The 24,827-nt window shown below is 38.6% G+C and overlaps 1 protein-coding gene across 9 annotated transcripts in view; it reads left to right on the top strand.

The window, feature by feature from the left end:
- The window catches only part of MAPKAP1 (MAPK associated protein 1), a 229,547-nt gene that overhangs the window by 86,386 nt on the left and 118,334 nt on the right, over positions 1-24,827 (top strand). For all 9 annotated transcript variants that reach the window (XM_082617690.1, XM_082617693.1, XM_082617692.1 and 6 more), the window contains one exon: positions 9,321-9,493. In XM_082617690.1, the coding sequence (XP_082473816.1) occupies positions 9,321-9,493 (173 nt within the window). The remainder of the gene's footprint in view (positions 1-9,320; positions 9,494-24,827) is intronic.

Here is a 24,827-nt window from a genome sequence, read left to right on the forward strand (position 1 = left end):
AGAAAGAAAATTCAAGAAAATCATCAGCCTGGGAAAAGCCGAGGGAAATGACACTTTCTATACTGTGCTGTACGCTGAGAAGGGTTACAGCGTGACTCATACCGCAGTGTTTAGGAACTGAGCTACTTTGTTTGAGGTCCTCATGTATGTGAAGGGGTGTCTGTGGAAGTGGAGGTAAGTTTGTTCCAGGTTTCTGAGGGCTAGAACTAAGATCAGTGAGGAAAATCTGCAGAGAAAGTGTCCCTCAACGAAAAACAAAAGTTCTAGCCGTCAAAACTGTTTGCCTGCAGACTGAAGCCAAGAGTCCACTTCAGAGGGTGGCAGGGACCTCGTCAGTGGAAGGTGCTCAGGAGACGTCATAGGATAACCATTTGCTGAAACTGTTTTGAAGGGGATGACCCTTAAAATTCCCTGCATTTTTAAAAGTATGAACGGTAATAAAGTTTTTTTTTTAAGTCTATGAATGTAAAAGTAGAGGGGAAAAAAGGCAACTTAATGAACAGCCAGCATTTCCTGTGGACTAGGCACAGTGATAAGTGCTTTACATGCGTAGTCTCATTGAATCCTTTCAACAAATCCATGAAGAGGTACTTTTATAATACACTATTTCTGTGTGGAAATAGTGACCCAGAAAGGTTAAATAAAATTGTCCAAGGACACACAGTAAGTGGCATTGCTGAGAACTGAGCCCAGGTCTTTCTGACTCTACAACTTATGCTTTTAACCACCACACTGCAATGCCTCGCTTGTCCCTATTAATAGAATAAGGATCCTGGAGGTACCCAGACTAGAACTTGACCTTGTTAAAGAAAGAGTGACAGTTGATGTTCTTAATAATAAAAGCTTAATGGAACCAAAGTTGGTGATTCAGAGAAAATTAATGAGATTTTGTCAATTTTATCTGAAACTTAACTTGTCAGAAAATACAGTGTCCAGTGACAAACTGTAGGAATGTTTTTGACAAATTAACTTGACTACAGGTGCCAGATCAGGGAAATGATAATTTAATAGGTTTTAAGCAGTCCTGATTTATTGAGGGTTAAGATAGCACTACAAAGCCAAGCCCCTAGTTTTGAATGGATTTGTCATAGAATTTTATACAAAATCTATTCATAAGTTCTGTGCCACCATTTTGAATGTACAAAAGTGAGTTCTTTGCCTGAGCTCATAAAGCCAGCACTTACTGAGAGCAGAATGCTTCAGTATGGGGTTTGGGGTTTTTGTTTCCTCTTCATGTAGCCATGGTCAATTAAACCTGGCTTAGACCAGAATTAGGCTTGATTTTGTTTAAAATCCTTACTCTGATTAAATGAAGTCCCTAAATCATCATCAGAGTAGTGATAATCTGAGACCCCTGTACCAAGTCTGGGTATCATGTTATTAAAGACTAGGCCATTGGTAGACTGTAGCATTCTTTGGTCCTTGTTGAGGGAAGAAGGTACTGGTGGAATGGAACTGCAGCCATTCCTTTAAGAGAGTTTTAAGTTTTGAAGGCTACAAATAACCCTTTTATCAATTTGCATCATTATATTGTCGGGATACACTGATATATTTATTTCTACCTTAAAATTACATATAATGATCTGCTTGTGCAGTTGTGACTAATGGAATAATGTTGCCTGCTTTTTGTCTCTTTAATTGCAGAAGCCAAGCTGTCTATCCTTACTCTCTTCCTTTCCCTTGACAGAGAAATTGAACACTTAGCAACAGTTTTGAGATCTGATATTCAATTTATTACTGACAAACCTTGATGTTAAGTATTAAGTAGTGCTGTTAACTGAACCTTCTGTCCTTAAGACTTAATTCAGCTAACTCACTTGATATGGATGTTTCTTAATTCAAGATGATTTTGAACTGAATGCCATCTATTGTTCTTCCTGCTTCCCCTATTTTGGAAACTAGCAGGTACATAATTTTGAAATTAACTTTATGATAGGCAGCAAAATGTATATTATTTTAATTAATGGGATCAGATGGGGAAAAATCTGGAACAGATGTGATGTTTTAATTCATCATGTTGAAATTCTATGTATTTCATTTCTGTACCCATTCATATTCCATATATAGAAGTTATTTAAAATTTATTATCTTTACATTTTATGAACTAATTATTAATTGGGTGACTTATAGTTCATAGTACTGATATTTCCTGATTGGCTTAGAGACACTTTTATAAAAAGTGAGCTTTTGCAGTATATATCACAAGCCACAAAGCATTGATACTCTTTGGCCTAGTAATCTACTCCTTAGAATATGTGTACAAACATTTATATACGAGAATGTTTCTGAGAATATAATTCACAATAGTGAAATATTAGAAACAACATCCATTTAATAATAGGGGAACAGGTTGATAGTACCTCTATATGCTATAATGTAATGCAAGTGTTTAAAAATCGTGTGTTAAGAGAATATTAATCATTCATTCCATGGATATGTGTAAGTAACTACTATATGTCAGCCCTGTGTTAGGTGCTGGGGATATTTTAGAGGAGAAAGAGGGCTCCTGGAGAATGGCCTGGGAAGTAGAAGAGGTATAGCCAGTTTACCTGGGATACGACAGAAGTGCTAGGCGTGGTGGGTCCATTTTGAGAGACAGTCTGAGGACTTCTTTCAATTCAGTAAGCTAACACCACACCCCTGCTATATTCTTTGCCCTTGGAGAATACAAAATGGCTGAGGTACAGTTTTTCCCTTTACAGTTACATGAGAGGGTGGGGAAGGAGGTTGTAATGGTAGGTAGAGAAAAATGAAGCCATAAGGCTATGCAAGTCAGATTGCTAGGGGGCAGAGAAGAGGAAATTAATTTCGACTTCCACCTTCTAGGAAAAGGAGACATTTGAATTGAAGGACAGAAGAAGAGGTACACTTCTTGATTAGCGGCTATGTGTCAGGCATTTTGTATACATTTTATTTGCTTTTCTAAGTAAGGGAATGGAGGTTCTGAGAAGTACAGTTACCTGCCCAACGTCTCAGGTCTAGCAGCTAAGGAAGTGGCAGAGTCTGGATTCAAACCTGGATCTGACTGACCCCAAACCTGTGCTCTTAACCTCTCTTCAATATACTTCATTAATGATACATTGGGACCAGATTGCAAAGGGTATTAATTGCCATGCTAAAGAGCTGGAATGCTAACACTGGGGAGAGCCATCATGTATTTCTGAGTGATAGGCATGTTCAGTGATTAGAGAAGAATCGCTTTGATAGCAGTAAGGAAATTAAGATTTGGAGAGAGGAGAGATTTAGAGACGGAGATAGTTGGGAGACTGCTGCAGTAGTCTTGCTGAGAGATGATGAAGCTTGAACTAGGGCAGTGGCATTGAGGAGGAAGATTTGAGATAGATTTCAGAGACATTTGAAAGATGAGACAGAAAAAAGAGTTAAGGTTCTTAGCTTGAGTGACAGAGTAGGTGGTGAAAGCCTTAACTGAGATCAAATACAGAATGAGAGACAAGCTGAAGGAGGAGACAGGTCTTGGACATGTTGAGTTTGAGATTTTGGCTGCATTTGCTAGGCCATCAAGTCATGGACAGGCCGTGTGATATGAACTCTGGAGTCTAGTTGGTCTTTATCAGTTGCAGTTGTGTTGAGGAATAGTTTTGCTTCAGGAATACTTTTCTTTTTGTTCTAAAACCTGAATTAGGGCCATTTGCTGATTTAGGGGCTGCTCTGGAGAGAGTTGTTCAACGCCAAATTAGCTCAATATGGGTTTATTACTTTTCATTTTTCCTTTGGTAAATATTACTTAACTTGCCATTGAAAGGTGTCTGAATTATTTTTTCCAACAGCCTGTCACAGCAACTGGCACATAATGTGTCCTTAGTAAATTCTGCTGGATGCCTTAACATAGGCTACATTTTCAAAGTTGATCCTCTCTTTCTCTTACCTAAAACTCTTAAGCTCTGTGTAGTAGCTCTTTTTATCTCCTTTTTTGTCATTTAATTATAATATTTACTATTTTGTTTCTAATTATAAAATAACATGCTTAGTATAGAAAGTACAGAAAAATATAAAGCAGAAAATTAAAATTAAACGCTCATAATCCTTTGTCTCAGGGAGAACTCATATTCACTTTTTTGTATATTGGTATAGAAGGTGTTTAAGTACAGTAAGTGTCTTTTCCTTGGGTTAGTGGTTCTATTGGATGGAAGGGTAAGTTTTTTATTTTTTATTTTTTTATCTGGGAGGCCTTTTCCAACCCCCTTTAGTCTGGGTTGTTTCTGAGCTCTCGTAATAGCCTGTACTTTCCCTCTTAAAGCTTTGATCACAATGTACAGTATAGACCTTCAACAGACCATGAATTTGATGAAGGTCTGCATTTTGTCTTACTTAACTTTGTCTTCAGAGCTCAATATGGTGTTTCAGTGGGTGTTTGTTGAATGCATGAGTGACTGGGAAAGATGGAGCTAAACCAGTTTTCCCTGTCTCTGTGGTGACCCTTTCCTTGTGCTCTAATTATGCCTCCATTTCCCCAATTCTGTGGAACACATAAATTGCCATGCAGTGAAACTGTATATGATCTTTGTTTATTGCTAGTTGCTTTTTAATAGTTAGATGTTACTCTTTGGAATATTGCTTGCCTTGATGTGTGATGAATACTTTTCTTCTTTGGTCACTTTTTTTTTAATAAGTTAATTACTTTCTATTATATTGATGAATTGTTTTATGTTTTAGATGATTCTCTCTAAATATTGCAACACAGGGACTATTAGATAGAGCTAACTGCCACCACCTTGAGTTTTTTCAGAAGAGGCTCCTTATTAAAAAATATATAATTTCAAGGTTTGTGCAAGGCACTTTTCCCCCGTCATCAGTGCCTCAAGATGGAATTAGAAGATTTAAAAGATAAAGTGCATCATTCATTTAATAAGTATCTGCCATATTTATTCTCATAGTTTTCCCCACACTTGCTATTTCACTATGAAATGAAGAGGGTAAAGGGATGCGTAGGAATACCATATTACTATCTGCTTTCATTTCCTAAACAGTGGTGACTTCCCTGCAGTCAGCTGACAGTGGCAATGATCTCTGGAGTCTCAATCCTTACCGGTTCTCCTTGGGCAGCCCCTCAGAGTGCTCCTTCTGTAGGAGACTGCTTTAGGCAGTGCCGTTGGCATGTTTGTGAGAAGGAGGGGGAGATGATTTTCAAGCCTTGGAGAGTGGGAATTGATTATATTTAGGATAACTTTAGTGAAAGAAGGTGTTGATGTTTAAAATAGAGGCCTTTGAGTCAGACAGACATGGCTTTGAGTCCTGGCTCTTCACTTTGGTTATGAGATCTTGAGCAGATGACTGTAGTCTTATAAGCGTTAGTTTTATCATTTATATTATGAGGGTAATGATAGAACCCTCCCTCTTATAGTGATTGTGAAAATTAAATGAGATAACTTAGGCAAACATTTAGCAGAGTTTATTTAGCTCTAAATAAATGCTAGCTTTTGTTATAATAATAGGTATTATTATTAGGGCTCCTATAGCATCCATCTTTGGCCTCATGTGACCTTGTAATAGACTTGAGTAATAGAAATGGGTCTGATTATAAAACTTAGGTCCTTTCTAGTGTACTGTGCTGCATTTCTAAAGCACTTTATAGTTTGCAGAGTACATTCACATTTGTCATTTCATTGAATCTTTGTATCTTTAGATATTGTGATTCCTATAGCCCCTCAGCTCCAGTTCTTCAGAAGAAGGAGGAGGAATAAACAGAAATAAGAAGAGAGAGCAGTGACAGCAATTAGGGGTTCTGAAAATGAGGTTGAGAAGAGAGTGGTAAGAGGGCTATAAACCCACTCCAGAAAGATTGCCACTGTTTTAATTTTAACCTTTTGACTGCCTGACAGGATCAAAACACTTGCTATTTAGAGACATCTTTGCTAGTCCTTGGAGTTACTACTTCCAAGCTGAAAAATACGCGCACGCTCGTGTGTGTGTGTGTGTATGTGTGCATGTGTATGTGTGTGCGCGTGCACGCATGTGTATGCATGAGAGGGATAGGGAGAAAGCATTATGTGGGAGAACTACTTTTTTATTATTTGCTTTATAACATAGAAGACTCAGTAAAAAAAAAAAAAAAAAAACCCAGTGGATCTAATATTAGATGCTGGGTTATTTGAGAAGTGGAATCTCTCTAAAAATGTTTTCTAAACTGATTTTATGTATTTCCTTACCCTAGTTCTGATTTTTTTCCCACCTTAGATCGATAGAATTCTGTATAGAGTGTTAAAGAAGGAACCACTTGATTGCTCAAGTCCCTCCATCTCCATCTGCTATCAGGAAACAGACCCATAGAAAAGGGCAAGTGAGATGGATGGAAGAAACTATCATTTATTGAGTTCCTACCATGTGCCCCAGTAGGCATTTGACTCATTCATGCATTCATTCTGTAGTTCAACAGATTTTTTTTGGAGAGTCTTCTGTGTGCAAGGCACAGTGCTAGCCATTGTGTACAGAGCAGTAAACAAAGCAGGCGTTATTATGGTTCCCCTCATGGAAGCTCAGAGGCTAGTGGGGAAGGCATACACTGAAGATGTACATAAATAAATACATAATATCAAATTGTTAAGTGCTATGAAGGAAATGAGCAGGATATGTGTGAGAGGATAACTGTGGAAGGGTCTTCTTTCTGTAGGATTATCAGTGGAGGTTTCTCTGAGGAGGGGTCATATGAGCTGAGCCTTGAATAACAATAACAATGATAATAATCCTCACAAGAGTCAGTCCTCTGATAGATAGCATGTCCTATTATTATCGTTTTATGTATGAGGACATGGAAGAACAGAGAGTTAAGTAACCTGCCCGAGGCCACATAATAGAGGATGCAAAAATCATGAGAAAGTGCCTTCTAGATACGCGAATAGCACTTGCTATGGCCTTAAAAGGGGAAGAAGCAGGCAAGGTACACACATTCAGGGCACTTCTAGAAGGCTGGTGTAGCTGAAGCGTGGCGTTGGGGGGTGGGGGGAGAGTGGCAGTAGATGATGTTGGAGGGCTAGGCAGGGGTCAGATCACGCAGCGCTTTGTTGCACACTGCATGGAATTTGGATTTTATTCGAAGTATCATAGGAGCCACTCACTGAAGGAATTTCAACAGGAGTGTAACATGATCAAATTTGATGCTGCAGTTTGGTATCCACAGATTCAACAAACTGTGGAACCTATAGTACTGTAGCCCATATCAAGTGAAAAAAATTCACGTGTAAGTGGTCCCTTGCAGTTCAAACCTGTGTTGTTCAAGGGTCCACAGTATTTACATCTGTTGGCAATACACGAGGGAAGGACAGGAGCTGAAGGTCAAGAGGTGAGTCATGGGAAGTTTGAGGAGAGAAGCAAAAGTATGTATTAGTGATGTCAGGTGGGGTGCAGGTTGGATCAGGAGATATAATAGGCTGCTATACAGTGTTGAGTGTCTGTTTGAGGTTTATCATCATGAATTTAAAGCAAAATCAATCTGTACAGTTACATGATTTTTCTCCGGTGATGTTTAGCTGGGCAGTGCAGAGGGTTGGGTTCATATAAGATTGGGGTTCTGTGAATTGTGTCCAGTGGAGGAAGAGAGTATTAAAACTATTTGCAAAGGAACGATTATAATGGCTCATGTAATCTGGAGGGTGGCATTGGGAAATAAGGGTGACTGAACGATAATTAAAAGGTGGTGGTTCAACAGATGATAGGTTGGAGAATTTGAGGGACTACTTGAACAGATGAAGTAGAGGTATATTGAAGTGTGTTCAGGTTTTAACCCTGTGGTCTAGTGGTTAGGATTCGGCGCTTTCACTGCCATGGCCCGGGTTCAATCCCTGGTCCGGGAACTGAGATCCTGCAAGCCGCATGGTGCGGCCAAAATTTAAAAATAAATAAACAAAAATAAAATTATAAAAAAAAGTGTATTCAGTGAGTGGATGTTCTAAGTTGAGATTTTGGAGTTAGTGCAGATCTTTGGTGTACCCACCACAATAAGTGATTTGAGGTGGTGGATGAAAAGGCACTGGGGATGATTTGGTCAAGGGACTGAGACACTTGCGTGTTGGACAGATTGTTCTTTTAGATGAAATTGCCAAGAATGGTGACAGGAATTGGGGTGGGAAAGACTATGAGCCAAGAGCTCAGGCCTTCAGTGAGGGAGGAGAATGACCAAAGGAAGGCTGGTGGGTAACAGAAAAGGAGAGGGGGAGGATGGTGTAGTTGGATGGCTTGGGTCTCAAAGGAACAGGGTTTTTTGTAAGAAAGGAGAATTAACAGTTTGGAAATAGCAGGAACAAGAATAACTACTCCACCTCCTGGCCTTAAGGATTTGGGGGTTAAAAAGAACAAAGCAAAACAGTCTTCTGGACAGCAGAGGAAGTAGTATCCTCATGATCAACAGGTTTCAATTAAAGCAAAAAGGTGGAGGGAATGTTTTTTAAAAAGAAGTAATGATGGGGCTTCCCTGGTGGCGCGGTGGTTGAGAGTCCGCCTGCCAATGCAGGGGACACAGGTTCGTGCCCCGGTCCGGGAAGGTCCCACATGCCGCGGAGCGGCTGGGCCCGTGAGCCATGGCCGCTGAGCCTGCGCGTCCGGAGCCTGTGCTCCACAACGGGAGAGGCCACAACAGTGGGAGGCCCCCGTACCAAAAAAAAAAAAAAAAAAAAAGGTAACGATGTATGGAAGTTTGCTGATTAGTGCAGGAGTTCCAGAGGGGAGTGGAGGGTTTGGGAGGGAGGAGAGAGAGGTGTGTGGGAGGGATTAGGGACATGCAGATCAGTGTGAGTATGGTGATTAGGGCAGTAATAAGACCAGAGACCCTTGAACTTCAGTTCAGATGAGTGAAGTAACAGAGGTACTGCATAATGGAATTAGCCCCCCATCGTCTCTGAGAAGGCAAGCCCCTGGTTCCAGTACTGCTAAATGCTTCCTCGGAGAATATGGCAGCTTATCCCAAGGTCTCAAGGAGTGATATGGCAGTTTTCAGGGAGGGCAGCTTATGCCAAGGTCTGACGATGACTTTTCCAATGTCACACTGAATAAGTAACAAAGCAAATCTCCTGACACCAAACATTAGGTCTGCTCACCACTCTGATTTGTTTATTTTAGTTGCAGTGCTCATTTACCTTACTGCTGGCAGAGCTGGAGCCATTAGAACATTAGAAAATTAAAATTAAAGAAGAAGAAAAAAAACCCTTAAAACTAGACAATGTTTCCACTTTGGGACCACCCCAGGCTCATACGCTGGTATGTGCAAAAAGGATGAGAACACAGGCCCTGGAGGGCAGTCGTTGTAGCTCAGTAGGGTCTGCATGACCGGAACTGTGTGCTTTACCCTCATGCATGTGCTCTGTCCACAGGGTCATGTAGGCACAACAGCAACCAAGAAGATCGATGTCTACCTCCCCCTGCACTCAAGCCAGGACAGACTGCTGCCAATGACCGTGGTGACAATGGCCAGCGCCAGGGTACAGGATCTGATCGGGCTCATCTGTTGGCAGTATACAAGCGAAGGACGGGAGCCGAAGCTCAAGTAATCCTCCCTCTTTTTGGCTGCTCTAGTTTCTGGCTGTCTCCTGGCCACCCATGCTGCATTCTGGGCCCAGTCAGTCTTTCTAGGCTTTGGCCTGGGAGCCAGACGTCCACACTGATCCAGGTCAGGTTGCTCACCAGATCTTGGGCATGTGTAACTCAGGCTGATCTCAGAGAGTCTGCTTGCAAGCAGACTGATAAGTTTGTGAATCCAGACATGAGGAAATGCATTTTAGCAGGATCCAAACCCTTTTATGATGCTTGCTGATAAAAGGAGCATGGGCAGTAGTGGAGGGAACTAGTGTTTGTTGAGCACCAATCATGAGTTGGGCATGGTGCTGGGCACCTCATACCTGATTTCTCATTTAATTCTCCCACTTCCTGTGAGGTGAGCATCATGATCCTCATTTTGCAGAGGAGGAAGCTCAGGATCAGAGAGTTATTTGCTGAAGTTTACACCAGTGGGAGATGACAGAGTCAGAATTTGTTTTCCAGTCTGTTTGATGCCAAGATTTTTACTTTATTTCCTTTTGGTCTGAATTACAGTTTTCTTTGTTATCAGTCAGTGACCAATTTTTCTCTCAATTACTAGACTCTATTCCTCATTAAACTATTATATTAAAAATGTAATGCTTGAAAGTAGAGTCTCTATATATGTACATCATAACTTGAACTTTAAAGTGGTTTGCTGCATTAGTTCTCCCATACTTGAATTTCTTATCTGACAGGCATCTTCTCCTAGTTTTATGTGCCCTTCCCAGCAGTAGGGTTTGGGATACAGCTAAATGTAGTGGATGCCTTCATTTTGGAAATGGATTCTCATGGAGGCTTTCCCTTCTCACATTTTGAGTTAGAATGGTCCAGTCTGTTGGGGGGGGGGGTGTGGTGTGTGTGTGTGTGTGTGTGTGTGTGTGTGTGTGTGTTTCCTTTAGGTACATTAAATTTGCACTTAAAATTATTCTTTCAGGTTCACATTGACATTGCCCTCCACTTTGCCTGAAAAAATTGTGGATATGAAGATAATCCTTATTGCTCCTATGGCAATAGAAAGCCTTTTCAACCAAGATACCACGTAGGCTCAGAAAAGGGTTGAGTCTGCAGCTGTGCTCAAGGCTGAGCTATGGTGTTGTCCCTTTTCAGCGTGAAGTGGAAGCAAGCAAGTGCTAGTTACTTGATGTATGTTGTCTGAGTTAATCCTTAGAACACTGCTTGATGCAGGAACCGAAACCAAGAGAGGCAAAGGAACTTGCCCAGGGTTACACAGCAAGTAATAGGAGTTGAACTGTGACATACATTTTACAGATGAGGAAACTAAAGTGTAGAGAGGCTAAGTAACTTTTCTAAATTACACAGTAAGTGGTAGAACTGGTATTTAAACCCAGGAATTTTTTTTAATTGAATGAACGATTATTTAAATTCTGTAGTGCTTTACAATTTCCAAAAGTTTCACACACGTGATTTTATATAATTCCATAATAACCCTTTTTTCTCCCTTCCCCTATATTGCCCCTGCTTCCCTCTCCCCACTGATAACGTTCGTTCTCTATATCTGTAAGTTTGCTTCTTTTTTGTTTTATTCACTAGTTTGTTGTATTTTTTAGATTCCACGTATAAGTGATAGCATATAGTATTTGTCTTTCTCTGACTTATTTCACTTAGCATAATGCCCTCCAAGTCCATCCATGTTGCTGCCAATGGCAAAATTTTACTCTTTTTTTTACGGCTGAGTAGTATTCCATTGTGTATATATATACCACATCTTCTTTATTCATTCATCTGTTGATGGACACTTAAGTTGTATCCATGTCCTGGCAGTTGTAAATTGTGCTGCTTTGAACATTGGAGCGCATGTATCTTTTCAAATTAGTGTTTTGTTATTTTTCGGTTATATACCCAGGAGTGGAATTGCTGGATCATATGGTAGTTCTATTTTTAGGTTTTTAAGAAACCTTCATGCTGTTTTCCACAGTGGCTGCACCAATTTACATTCCCACCAACAGTATACAAGGGTTCCCTTTTCTCCACATCCTTGTCAACATTTGTTATTTGTTAAACTCAGGAATTTCTGACTCAAGAGCCCCACTCTTCACTATTACATTATAGTCCTTACCATGGAACTCTGTTATAGGTGATATTAAAATATTTATTGAGTTCATGCTTAGTACAGGCACTGTGCTAGATCTGGAAATACAGAAGTGAAAAAGGCAGTTTATGCCATCAAGGAGGTTATTGTCAAAGGTAATAATAATAGGCAATAATAACACAGTACTCTAGGCAATGATAATACAATACAATAGGCAATGATAATACAATACTATAATAGTCCAATACAGTAGCATGCAAAATCCTGAGAAGATCTGACCCCATACTTGGTGGTGAGACTGGAGTCATGAAAAGCAACCTTGCTTGAGTGACATCTAAACTGAAACCTGAAGGAGTAGGAAAAGGTGATGCAGAGAAGTTGAGAGGAGGGTGCTCTAAACAGAGGGAAAAGCACGGACTTCTGGTTATGATGACCCTTTAAGTTCATGCTTTAAATTCTATGTTCTGCTTCAAATACATAGTAATGATAAATGGAGTATGTTGTTGACATACTTGTATTTTAATAACCAGTTAACCATCCTGTGGACTAGGAACAGAACCAAGTTCAGAAATAGGCAGAGTGTGCTGGGAGTTGATTCTTTTAGAGCATTACTTCTAAAGGAACATGCTGTGAATGAGTTTACCAGTATGTGAAATACTGATTTTTCTCAGGCTTCAGGGCAACTGGGTGGTCTGAGGGTAGTCAGAGCCTCCAGCCATCATTTCTGGGTAGGGAACAGAGTCATCCATCTTTCTGTGTGCCGTACAGATGCTGTTATTTTCTAAGTATCCCAAGATGTCAAAAAAAGTGGGAAACACTGCTCGAAGGTATAGGGACCAAAGGAACTTCATGCCTGGATGGGGACTAGAGGAAGTCTCACTGCTGGAAACTAGGATCTGGGGTGGATTTTTGTGCCTATGAAAAGAAACTGAACAAAGCTGCCTGGGTCTGTGGCTCGTTTCAAGTTGTGTTTCTGGGGTGGCAGGGGAATAAGATAGCACTGTGACCAGGACCTGGCCACGATGTGACTGGGTTTATGATATCCCTAGTGTCCCTAGTATCACCGAAGGGTAGGAACCCTGAGCTGCCAGTGTAAGACCTGGCTCTAGACTGGAGGCCTCTGCTTTGATGAAGATGGAAGACAGTGGCAATAGACAGGGAGGCATGAGAGAGGAAGAAAGGGAGAGAGAAAAAGAGAGGAAGCATTCCTATTCAAGAAGAGCTAGCAAATTAAAATTCCAAAGCAAACCAGTATAACTAGTACTAAGAAAGAAAGACAATAATCCGGAGAAAAATTCACACCCAACAAAATTATAATAAAGCAATCTGAAAATAAATTTCAAATAAATATGTTTAAAATCATCAAAATGATGAAGGAATAACACCCATGGGTAAACTTCTAGGAAATTGTGAAACAAAACTGAGCAGATAGAATCAAGAGGTGGATTTAGAAAAGAACCAATTAAAAGTTCTGGAAATATAAAATTCAGTTATGAAAGTTAAAAAAAAAAAAGTATGTTGGATAAGCTTTAGACTGGGCCCAGTTAAAGAGGAAATGAATTGAAAGATAGTACTAATGAATTCAACTCAGGATGCAACACAAAGATACAAAGAGATACAAAGAAGGAAAGGTAAGTTAAGAGACATGGGGGAAAGATCCAAAGCCTCCCATATGTGAAGCAAAGAATAGAGGAAACAGCAGGGAAACAATATTTGAAGAGCTAATGCCAGAGAATTTCCCGGAATTGAAGGCAGATAAGAATGAGTCTTCGTATTAAAAGCACATACAAATTAAGTGGTGCAAGGATAGCCTTTTCAACAAATGATGCTGGGCAGTTGGACATCCATAAGCCAAAAAAATAAACTACAACCTAAACCACGTGCCTTGTGTAAAATTAACTCAAAATGAAATTTCAACTTAAATGTAAAATGTAAAACCATAGAACTTTTAGAGGAAAACATCTTTGGAACTGAGGGCTAGATGAAGAGTTCTTATACATGACCCTAAAAGCATGATCCACAGTAGGAAAAAAAAAAAGATAAATTGGACTTCATCAGAATTAAAAACCATTGTTTTACAAAAGATCCTTGGGGCTTCCCTGGTGGCGCAGTGGTTAAGAATCTACCTGCCAATGCAGGGGACACAGGTTCGAGCCCTGGTCTGGGAAGATCCCACATGCGGTGGAGCAGCTAAGCCCATGTGCCACAACTACTGAGCCTGCACTCTAGAGCCCGCGAGCTGCAACTGCTGAGCCCGTGTGCCACAAATACTGAAGCCCGCATGCGCCTGGAGCCTGTGCTCCGCAACAAGAGAAGCTACTGCAATGAGAAGCCTGCACACCTCAACGAAGAGTAGCCCCCACTCGCCACAACTAGAGAAAGCCCACGCGTAGCAAGGAAGACCCAACACAGCCAAAAATAAATTAATTAAATAAATTTAAAAAATATTTTTTTAATTAGAAAAAAGAAAAAAAGAACCTTATTTTCTTCTCAGTCCAAAAGCTGTTAAGCAGACGTTCTGCCATCTCCTTTCCCATGGGTCAGAGTCTTCAGCTCCACCTGGCAAAAGGGGGTTGGGGAGGAGGGTGGCAGTGAGTCAAACAGTAGAATTTAAGGCAAAAACAACATCAGTAGGGATATTTTGGTAAACTACATAATGAAAAAAGGAATAGCCCACCAAGATAATATAATAATTCTGACTGTGTATGCATCTAGCAACATAGTCTCAGCATATTTTAAGGTAATTTTAAGGAGCATCTTTGACTGATCCACAGTCAGAACAGGAAATTTCAATACCTGCTATCAGAAACTGATAAACAAAGAAGACCAAAAATTAGTAAGGCTAAGGAAGATTCAAACAATTTAATTACCAATTCTGAACCCCCAAATAGAGATTATTTCTTGTACTAGTTTGTAAACCTTTGAAGTTGAGTGTATCTTATTAAGATTTGTATTCCTGAGTGTACCTAGCATGCTGACATTTTAAAACAGTTGCTCTGTAAGTATATATTGAATTACAAAATTACATTGACTCCAAAGAAGCCATGGTCTTTTGAAATTTTTTTGCACCTCTTATGTGACAGTGGATTTCTCAGTTCTGTTTGATATAAGACAGTCTATAAAGTAAACACCTGGGATCTCTTCCTGTCAGGAAGTGAAGTACAGGGTTATTTTCTTTCTAGCTTGTTTGTACTTCAGTGTTGGAATAGATCCTTACTTAATCTTTTCCAGTGGGTTGGCCATGTGGAAGAGCTCTTCATTCACAGCGGGGCAAATTGCTAGATGAATGGGAGAGCTTTCCTTTATTTTCAAGAAAATTATTTATTCGAGAAGGTTGTTCTCCTGTCTCTGTGCCTTGAAAAATGTCTATGGAAGTAGGCTGTGGCCCCTGGGAAGGAATGGAGAATTGGCTGGAATTCTTGGCTTCCTTGACTCTTACACTTGTTAATTCTTTAGCAGGATTGAAGTGTGGTATTTAAGATAATTTCCTGCTTATTTTGGTGCACTGATTTTGGAGGAAACTAAAATCTATTTGGAAGAAGCTAAATTAAATCATTTCAGTCTCTAGGTAGTTGAATATTTAAATTTTGACTTTGTTATGTAGATTTATGTTTATTGAATGTTGACCAGAAAATGTGCCCTATAAAATTTATGCTTAGAGATTTATCTATATTTGGCCTACTGTTTAATAATGTTTTATAAATATTCTACAGATTCTGGAAAATTATTCTCTATAGGTTACAGAATTCAATATATACTTATTAAATCAGCATTTTAAATTACTATTATGTTCTTAACAGTTTTTGACTATTTTTGGTCTATGAATGATTAAGAGAAATGAATTAAGTTTCCTGTGTGTGTGTGTGATTTTTCTCCTGAGATTTCAGCGGTTTCCACTTTATATATGTATATGTATATATCAGTGCACAAAAAGATTCATGCATTTCATATCTTTATTGTGAGTTGTACCTTTTTCAATGTAAAACAATCCTATTTGTTTTATTTATGTATTGTGTCCTGCCTTTTTCTTTATTTCAGTGACAATGAGCTATTTTTTCCACTGTTCTTCTTTGTACTTCTCCAGTGTGTCTTTGTTCAGGCTTTTACCTTTGCCTTTTTGTTTTAGCTATGTTGAATACCTTTGTGAGGTTTTTCCTTTTTGGCCCAGTCTAAGTCACTGTCTTTTCATAGGGAAGTTTATCTTACTAACATTTATTATAACCACTGACATGTTGGTTTCGTGTTAGTCTACTTGTTTTAAGCTTTGTTTTTTATGCTTTCTTCGCTTTCTTTATTTTCTATTTCGAATTTTTTTACAGTTCTAAAGCCAGTTACCTTTAAATCTCTTTAATAGACTTTATTTTTTAGGGCAGTTTTAGATTTACAGAAAAATTGCCCAGAAGTTATAAAGTTCCCACAATATCTCCTTCCTGCCTCTCATTTTTCCCTATTAGTGGCATCTTGCACTAGTGTGGTACATTTGTTACAATTGTTGAACATATACTGATACATTATGATTAACTAAAGTCAGCAGTTTACATTAGGTACACTTTGTGTATTGTACAGTTCTAATTATTGTATCATACAGAATGGTTTCACCAGCCTAAAAATGCCCTGTGTTCTATTTATTCATCCCACTCCTCTCACCTTTGGCAACCACTCATCTTTTTACTGTCTCTGTAGTTTTGCATTTTCTATAATGTAGGCTACTTGGAATCATTCCATATGTAGCCTTTTCAGACTGGCTTCTTTCACTTAGCAGTATGTGTTTAAGTTTCCTTCATGTCTTTTTCTGGCTTGATAGCTCATATTTCATATGGTGACTAATACTCCATTCTATGGATATACCACAGTTTTTCCATTCACCTACTGAAAGATAGCTTGGTTGCTTTTTTTTTTTTAATCTTTATTGGAGTATAATTGCTTTACAATGGTGTGTTAGTTTCTGCTTTATAACAAAGTGAATCAGCTATACATATACATATATCCCCATATCTCCTCCCTCTTGCATCTCCCTCCCACCCTCCCTATCCTACCCCTCTAGGTGGTCACAAAGCACTGAGCTGATCTCCCTGTGCTATGCGGCTGCTTCCCACTAGCTATCTGTTTTACATTTGGTAGTATATATATGACCATGCCAGTCTCTAACTTCATCCCAGCTTACCCTTCCCCCTCCCCGTGTCCTCAAGTCCATTTTCTACATCTGCATCTTTATTCCTGTCCTGCCCCTAGATTCTTTAGAACCATTTTTTTCTTTTTTTTTTTAGATTCCATATATATATGTTAGCATACGGTATTTGTCTTTCTCTTTCTGACTTCACTCTGTATGACAGACTCTATGGCCATCCACCTCACTAAAAATAACTCAATTTCATTTCTTTTTATGGCTGAGTCATATTCCATTGTATATATGTGCCACATCTTCTTTATCCATTCATCTGTCGATGGACACTTAGGTTGCTTCTATGTCCTGGTTGTTGTAAATAGTGCTGCAAAGAACATTGTGGTACATGACTCTTTTTGAATTATAGTTTTCTCAGGGTATATGTCCAGTAGTGGGATTGCTGGGTCGTATGGTAGTTCTATTTTTAGTTTTTTAAGGAACCTCTGTACTGTTCTCCATAGTGGCTGTATCAATTTACATTCCCACCAACAGTTCAAGAGGGTTCCCTTTTCTCCACACCCGCTCTAGCATTTACTGTTTGTAGATTTTTTGATGATGGCCATTCTGGCCATTCTGACTGGTGTGAGGTGATACCTCATTGTAGTTTTGATTTGCATTTGTCTAATGATTAGTGATGTTGAGCATTTTTTTCATGTGTTTGTTGGCAATCTGTATATCTTCTTTGGAGAAATGTCTATTTAGGTCTTCTGCCCATTTTTGGATTGGGTTGTTTGTTTTTTTGATATTGAGCTGCATGAGCTGCTTGTCACTGTTGGAGATTAATCCTTTGTCAGTTGCTTCATTTGCAAATATTTTCTCCCATTCTGAGGGTTGTCTTTTCGTCTTGTTTATAGTGTCCTTTGCTGTGCAAAAGCTTTGAAGTTTCATTAGGTCCCATTTGTTTATTTTTGGTTTTATTTCCGTTTCTCTAGGAGGTAGGTCAAAAAGGATCTTGCTGTGGTTTATGTCATAGAGTGTTCTGCCAAATGTTTTCCTCTAAGAGTTTTATAGTGTCTGGCCTTACATTTAGGTCTTTAATCCATTTTTAGTTTATTTTTGTGTGTGGTGTTAGGGAGTGATCTAATTTCATTCTTTCACATGTAGCTGTCCAGTTTTCCCAGCACCACTTATTGAAGAGGTTGTCTTTTCTCCATTGTATATTCTTGCCTCCTTTATCAAAAATAAGGTGACCATATGTGTGTGGGTTTATCTCTGGGCTTTCTATCCTGTTCCATTGATCTATTATTTCTGTTTTTGTGCCAGTACCATACTGTCTTCATTACTGTAGTGTTGTAGTATAGTCTGAAGTCAGGGAGCCTGATTCCTCCAGCTCCGTTTTTCTTTCTCAAGATTGCTTTGGTTATTCGGGGTCTTTTGTGTTTCCATACAAATTGTGAAATTTTTTGTTCTAGTTCTGTGAAAAATGCCATTGGTAGTTTGATAGGGATTGCATTGAATCTGTAAATTGCTTTGGGTAGTATAGACATTTTCACAATGTTGATTCTTCGAATCTAAGAACATGGTATATCTCTCCATCTGTTTGTATCATCTTTAATTTCTTTCATCAATGTTTTGTAGTTTTCTGCATGCAGGTCTTTTGTCTCCTTAGGTGGGTTTATTCCTAGGTATTTTATTCTTTTTGTTGCATTGGTAAATGGGACCGTTTCCTTAATTTCTCTTTCACATTTTTCATCCTTAATGTATAGGAATGCAAGAGATTTCTGTGCATTAATTTTGTGTCCTGCTACTTTACCAGATTCATTGATTAGCTCTAGTAGTTTTCTGGTAGCATCTTTAGGATTCTCTATGTATAGTATCATGTCATCTGCAAACAGTGACAGCTTTACTTCTTCTTTTCCGATTTGGATTCCTTTTATTTCTTTTTCTTCTCTGATTGCTGTGGCTAAAACTTCCAAAACTATGTTGAATAATAGTGGTGACAGTGCGCAGCCTTGTCTTGTTCCTGATCTTAGTGGAAATGGTTCAGTTTTCCACCACTGAGAATGATGTTGGCTGTGGGTTTGTCATATATTGCCATTATTATGTTGAGGTAAGTTCCCTCTGTGCCTACTTTCTGGAGGGTTTTTATCATAAATGGGTGTTGAATTTTGTCGAAAGCTTTTTCTGCATCTATTGAGATGACCATATGGTTTTCCTCCTTCAGTTTGTTAATATGGTGTATCACATTGATTGATTTGCATATATTGAAGAATTCTTACATTCCTGGAATAAACCCCACTTGATCATGGTGTATGATACTTTTAATGTGATGTTGGATTCTGTTTGCTAGTATTTTGTTGAGGATTTTTGCATCTATGTTCATCAGTGATATTGGCCTGTAGTTTTCTTTCTTTGTGACATCTTTGTCTGGTTTTGGTATCAGGGTGATGGTGGCCTCGTAGAATGAGTTTGGGAGTGTTCTTCCCTCTGCTATATTTTGGAAGAGTTTGAGAAGGATAGGTGTTAGATCTTCTCTAAATGTTTGATAGAATTCGCCTGTGAAGGCATCTGGTCCTGGGCTTTTGTTTGTTGGAAGATTTTTAATCACAGTCTCAATTTCAGTGCTTGTGACTGGTCTGTTTATATTTTCTATTTCTTCCTAGTTCAGTCTCAGAAGGTTGTGCTTTTCTAAGAATTTGTCCATTTTATTGGCATAGAGTTGCTTGTAGTAATCTCTCATGATCCTTTGTATTTCTGCAGTGTCAGTTATTACTTCTTTTTCATTTCTAATTCTATTGATGTGAGTGTTCTCCCTTTTTTCTTGATGAGTCTGGCAAGCAGTTTATCAATTTTATCTTCTCAAAGAACCAGCTTTTAGTTTTATTGATCTTTGCTACTGTTTCCTTCATTTCTTTTTCATTTATTTCTGATCTGATCTTTATGATTTCTTTCCTTCTGCTAACTTAGGGGGTTTTGTTCTTCTTCTTTCTCTAATAGCTTTAGGTGTAAGGGTAGGTTGTTTATTTGAGATGTTTCTTGTTTCTTGAGGTTGGATTGTATTGCTATAAACTTTCCTCTTAGAACTGCTTTTGCTGCATCCCATAGGTTTTGGGTCATCGTGTTTTCATTGTCATTTGTTTCTAGGTATTTTTTGATTTCCTCTTTGATTTCTTCAGTCATCTCTTGGTTATTAAGTAGTGTATTGTTTACGTTCCATGTGTTTGTATTTTTTACAGATTTTTTCCTGTAATTGATATCTAGTCTCACAGCATTGTGGTCAGAAAAGATACTTGATACGATTTCAGTTTTCTTACATTTACCAAGGCTTGGTTTGTGACCCAAGGTATGATCTATCTTGGAGAACGTTCCATGAGGACTTGAGAAGAAAGTGTATTCTGTTGTTTTTGGATGGGATGTCCTATAAATCTCAATTAAGTCTATCTTGTTTAATGTATCATTTAAAGCTTGTGTTTCCTTATTTATTTTCATTTTGGATGATCTGTCCATTGGTGAAAGTGGGGTGTTAAAGTCCCCTTCTATGATTGTGTTGCTGTCGATTTCCACTTTTATGGCTGTTAGCATTTGCCTTATGTATTGAGGTGCTCCTATGTTGGGTGCATAAATATTTACAGTTGTTATATCTTCTTCTTGGGTTGATCCCTTGATCATTATGTAGTGTCCTTCTTTGTCTCTTCTAATAGTCTTTATTTTAAAGTCTATTTTGTCTGATATGAGAATTGCTACTCCAGCTTTCTTTCTGATTTCCATTTGCATGGCATATCTTTTTCCATCCCCTCACTTTCAGTCTGTATGTGTCCCTAGGTCTGAAGTGGGTCTCTTGTAGACAGCATACATATGGGTCTTGTTTTTGTACCCGTTCAGCCAGTCTGTGTCTTTTGGTTGGAGCATTTAATCCATTTACATTTAAGGTAGTTATCGATATGTATGTTCCTATTACCATTTTCTTAATTGTTTTGGTTTTGTTATTGTCGGTCTTTTCCTTCTCTTGTGTTTACTGCCTAGAGAAGTTCCTTTAGCATTTGTTGTAAAGCTGGTTTGGTGGTGCTGAATTCTCTTAGCTTTTGCTTGTCTGTAAACGTTTTAATTTCCTCATCGAATCTGAATGAGATCCTTGCTGGGTAGGGTAATCTTGGTTGTATGTTTTTCCCTTTCATCACTTTAAATGTGTCCTGCCAGTCCCTTCTGGCTTGCAGAGCTTCTGCTGAAAGATCAGCTGTTAACCTTACGGGCATTCCCTTGTATGTTATTTGTTGTTTTTCCCTTGCTGCTTTTATTATTTTTTCTTTGTATTTAATTTTCAGTAGTTTGATTAATATGTGTCTTGGTATGTTTTTCCTAGGGTTTATCCTGTATGGGACTCTCTTTCCTTCCTGGAGTTGGGTGACTGTTTCCTTTCCCATGTTAGGGAAGTTTTCAACTATAATCTCTTCAAATATTTTCTCAGACCCTTTCTTTTTCTCTTCTTCTCTGGGACCCCTATAATTCGAATGTTGGTGCGTTTAATGTTGTCCCAGAGGTCTCTAAGAATGTCCTCAAATCTTTTCATTCTTTTTTCTTTATTCTGCTCTGCAGTAGTTATTTCCACTATTTTATCTCCAGGTCACTTATCTGTTCTTCTGCCTCAGTTATTCTGCTATGGATTCCTTCTAGAGAATTTTTAATTTCATTTATTGTGTTGTTCATCATGGTTTGTTTGCTTTTTAGTTCTTCTAGGCCCTTGTTAAACGTTTCTTGTATTTTCTCCATTCTGTTTCCAAGATTTTGGATCGTCTTTACTATCATTACTCTGAATTCTTTTTCAGGTAGACTGCCTATTTCCTCTTCATTTGTTTGGTCTTGTGGGTTTTTACCTTGCTCCTTCACCTGATGTGTGTTTCTCTGTCTTCTCATTTTGCTTAACTTAACTGTGTTTGGGGTCTCTTTTTTGCAGGCTGCTCATTCATAGTTTCCGTTGTTTTTGGTGTCTGCTCATGTTTTTATTCTCTTAACAGCATTTTTGGCAGAGCTGAAGTTTTTAATGTTAATGAACTCCAGCTTACCAATTTTTTTCATAGATTGTGCTTTTGGTGTTATAGCTAAAAAGTCATCACCAAACCTAAGGTTACCTACTTTTTCTCCTATGTTATTTTGTAGAAGTGTCATAGTTTTGTGCTTTACATTTAGGTCTCTGATCCATTTAGAGTTAATTTTTGTGAAATGTGTAAGGTCTGTGTCTAGATGTCTTTCTTTTTCTTTTCTTTTTTTTTTCTTCTTAATATCCAGTTGAGAAAACCATCATTTCTCCATTGAGTTGCCTTTGCTCCTTTGTCAAAGATCAGTTGACTCTATTTGTGTGCATCTATTTCTGACCTGTAAGATTTTTTAAAGCATTCCTTAATTTATATTTCTCCACCAGATTCAAGACTGAAACACTGTCTTTTTAGGATCACCCATTTGTAAAAGAGAAAAAAATAAAATTCAGTGAGGTTTTACCTTGTCAAGAACTTGAGATGGGAGGTATGCACTTGTTCTTGACAGAAAACCACGTTTATTTTACTTCATAGATAATTTAAGGGATTTTTAAGAATAATTTTGACTAGTCCTAATTTTTTTAAATAAATTTTTATTTATTTTATTATTATTTTTTTGGCTGCATTGGGTCTTCGTTGCTGCACGCGGGCAGTGAGCAGGGGCTACTCTTTGCAGTGCGCGGGCTTCTCATTGAAGTGGCTTCTCTTGTTTTGGAGCACGGACTCTAGGTGCACAAGCTTCAGTAGTTGTGGCACGAGGGCTCAGTAGTTGTGGCTCACGGTCTTAGTTGCTCTGCCGCATGTGGGATCTTCCCGGACCAGGGCTCGAACCCTTGTCCCCTGCCTTGGCAGGTGGATTCTTAACCACTGTGCCACCAGGGAAGCCCTGACTAGTCCTAATTTTTGTGCAGAGATTTCAGTCGTGTGTTATGACTCCATTGTACACTAGAATAGCCATTCTTTGTCTTCTTCTTTTCAGGTGTCCCTGAGACATTCAGCATATTTCACTGGTCTCTTGTTTACTATTGCTCTTCATTAGGCTACTGACAGGTGAAGTACTGATACTAAAAACCTGAAGAATTTTGCTGTGTTATACAAAGCTGGTGTAGTATACTTTGGAGATTATCACAGTGCTCAGTGAGTGGAAGTTTATGGCTATAGAGCAGTGCTGTCCAAATGAAATGCAATGCAATCATTTCACACCTGTTAGAATGACTGTCATCAAAAAGACAAGATATAACAAGTGTTGGTGAGGATGTGGAGAAAAGGGAACCCTTGTGCACTGTTGGTAGGAATGGAAATTGATACAGGCACTATGGAAAACAGTATGGAGGTTCCTCAAAAAATTAAAATAGAACTGCCATATGATCCAGCAATCCACTTCTGGGTATGTATCCATGGGAAATGCAAACAAGATAGCAAAGAGATACGTGCACTCCCAAGTTCATTGCAGCATTATTCACAATAGCCAAGATATGGAAACAACCTAACTGTTCATGTATGGGTGAATGGATAAAGATGATAATGGTGTATTTATACACACAATAGAATATTACTCAGCCATGAGAAAGAAGGAAATCCTGCTATTTTCAACAACATAGATGGACCTTGAGGACATGATGCTAAGTGAGATAAGGTAGACAGAGAAAGACAAATACTGTATGATATCACTTACATGTGGAATCTAAAAAAGCGGACACATAGAAACAGAGATTAGAATGGTGGTTACCAGGGCCTAGGGTGTGGGGGAAATGGGGAGATGTTGGTCAGAGGTTATAAACTTTCAGTTATAAGTTCTTGGGATCAGAGTACAGCGCATTTGAAAAGTTGCTAAGGTTGCCAAATGTTCTCACCGTGATGGAGGTATTGGCTAGTACTACTTGGTAGTAATCATTTGGTAATATGTAAGTGTATTGTATCAACACCTTAAACCTTCACAATGCTATATGTGAATTATATTTTAATAAAGCCGGAAAATATGTATAATACAAGCTACAAATGTAAGCCACATTTACAATTTTAAATTTTCTAGTAATCACATATTTAAACATTTCCAAAAAACAAGTGGAATTAATTTTCATAATATATTTTATTAACCCATTATATCCTAAATATTATCATTTCATCATGTAATTGATATAAAAATTATTAATGAGATTCTTAATGTTCTTTTTTTTTTTGGTCATGTATTCAAAATCCAGTGTTTATTTGCTATTTACAGCACATCTCAATTCAGACTAGCCACATTTCAAGGACTCAGTAGCCACGTTTGGAAAGTGCAGCTGTAGAGTATGCCAACACATGATATAGCCATGCAGTGGATTTCACTGTGGATTCACTTCATTCTCATAGAGCCCTTGGGAAACTTGGGGGACCGCCTAGATAGTTGAGGTTTATCTCATTCAGTATCGAGGTTTCTTTATTTTTGTAATATTTCAGAGAAGCTCACTAACATGTGTTAACATTTTCCTCTGCCTTCTTAATCAGTATGTAACACAGTGGTTAAGAGTGTGGGATTCAGAGTCATAGTCTGGGTTTGCATTCTGGCACTAACCATTAGGGTGGTCTTGGATGAATTACTTCAGCCCATGTATTCCATTTTTCTCATGTGTAAAATGAGGATAGAAACTTCCTGTCAGGGTGGTCATGAAAATAAAATGAGAAAATACATGGCAAGTGCTCAGTAAATGTTTGTTTCTGTTGCTGCTAAATACTGTAACTCCAGCAGCTACTACTGCAGTGAATACCAGTATTAGCTCAGCAATAGTAGCATAATTTAGCCCTTTCTTGATGACTCAGGTAATGGTACCATGCTATGATACAGTGATGCCCTTGTGGGCTTAGGAAAGTATCTAGGAGCGTTTGACTTGACATTATACGTTTTCTGACAACTTTGCAATTTAAATTCTTTACACTCCCCACACCGCCACCACCACCACCACCCCCTTTTTTTTTTGCCGTCTGCATGCCTGCCACTGTCTACTCTTCTCCCATTTCTAGGTTGCTGCTTCTAATTTATACTCCTTACAGTCATCATTGAGAACCGTTTACCTAAATAATACAGCCTAAGGTGCCCTTCCCATCTGACCCCCAGGTATGCTCCCGTACATTCTAACGC

This window comes from Mesoplodon mirus, assembly GCF_964341445.2.
Source record: "Mesoplodon mirus genome assembly, chromosome: 1".
NCBI lineage: Eukaryota > Metazoa > Chordata > Mammalia > Artiodactyla > Ziphiidae > Mesoplodon > Mesoplodon mirus.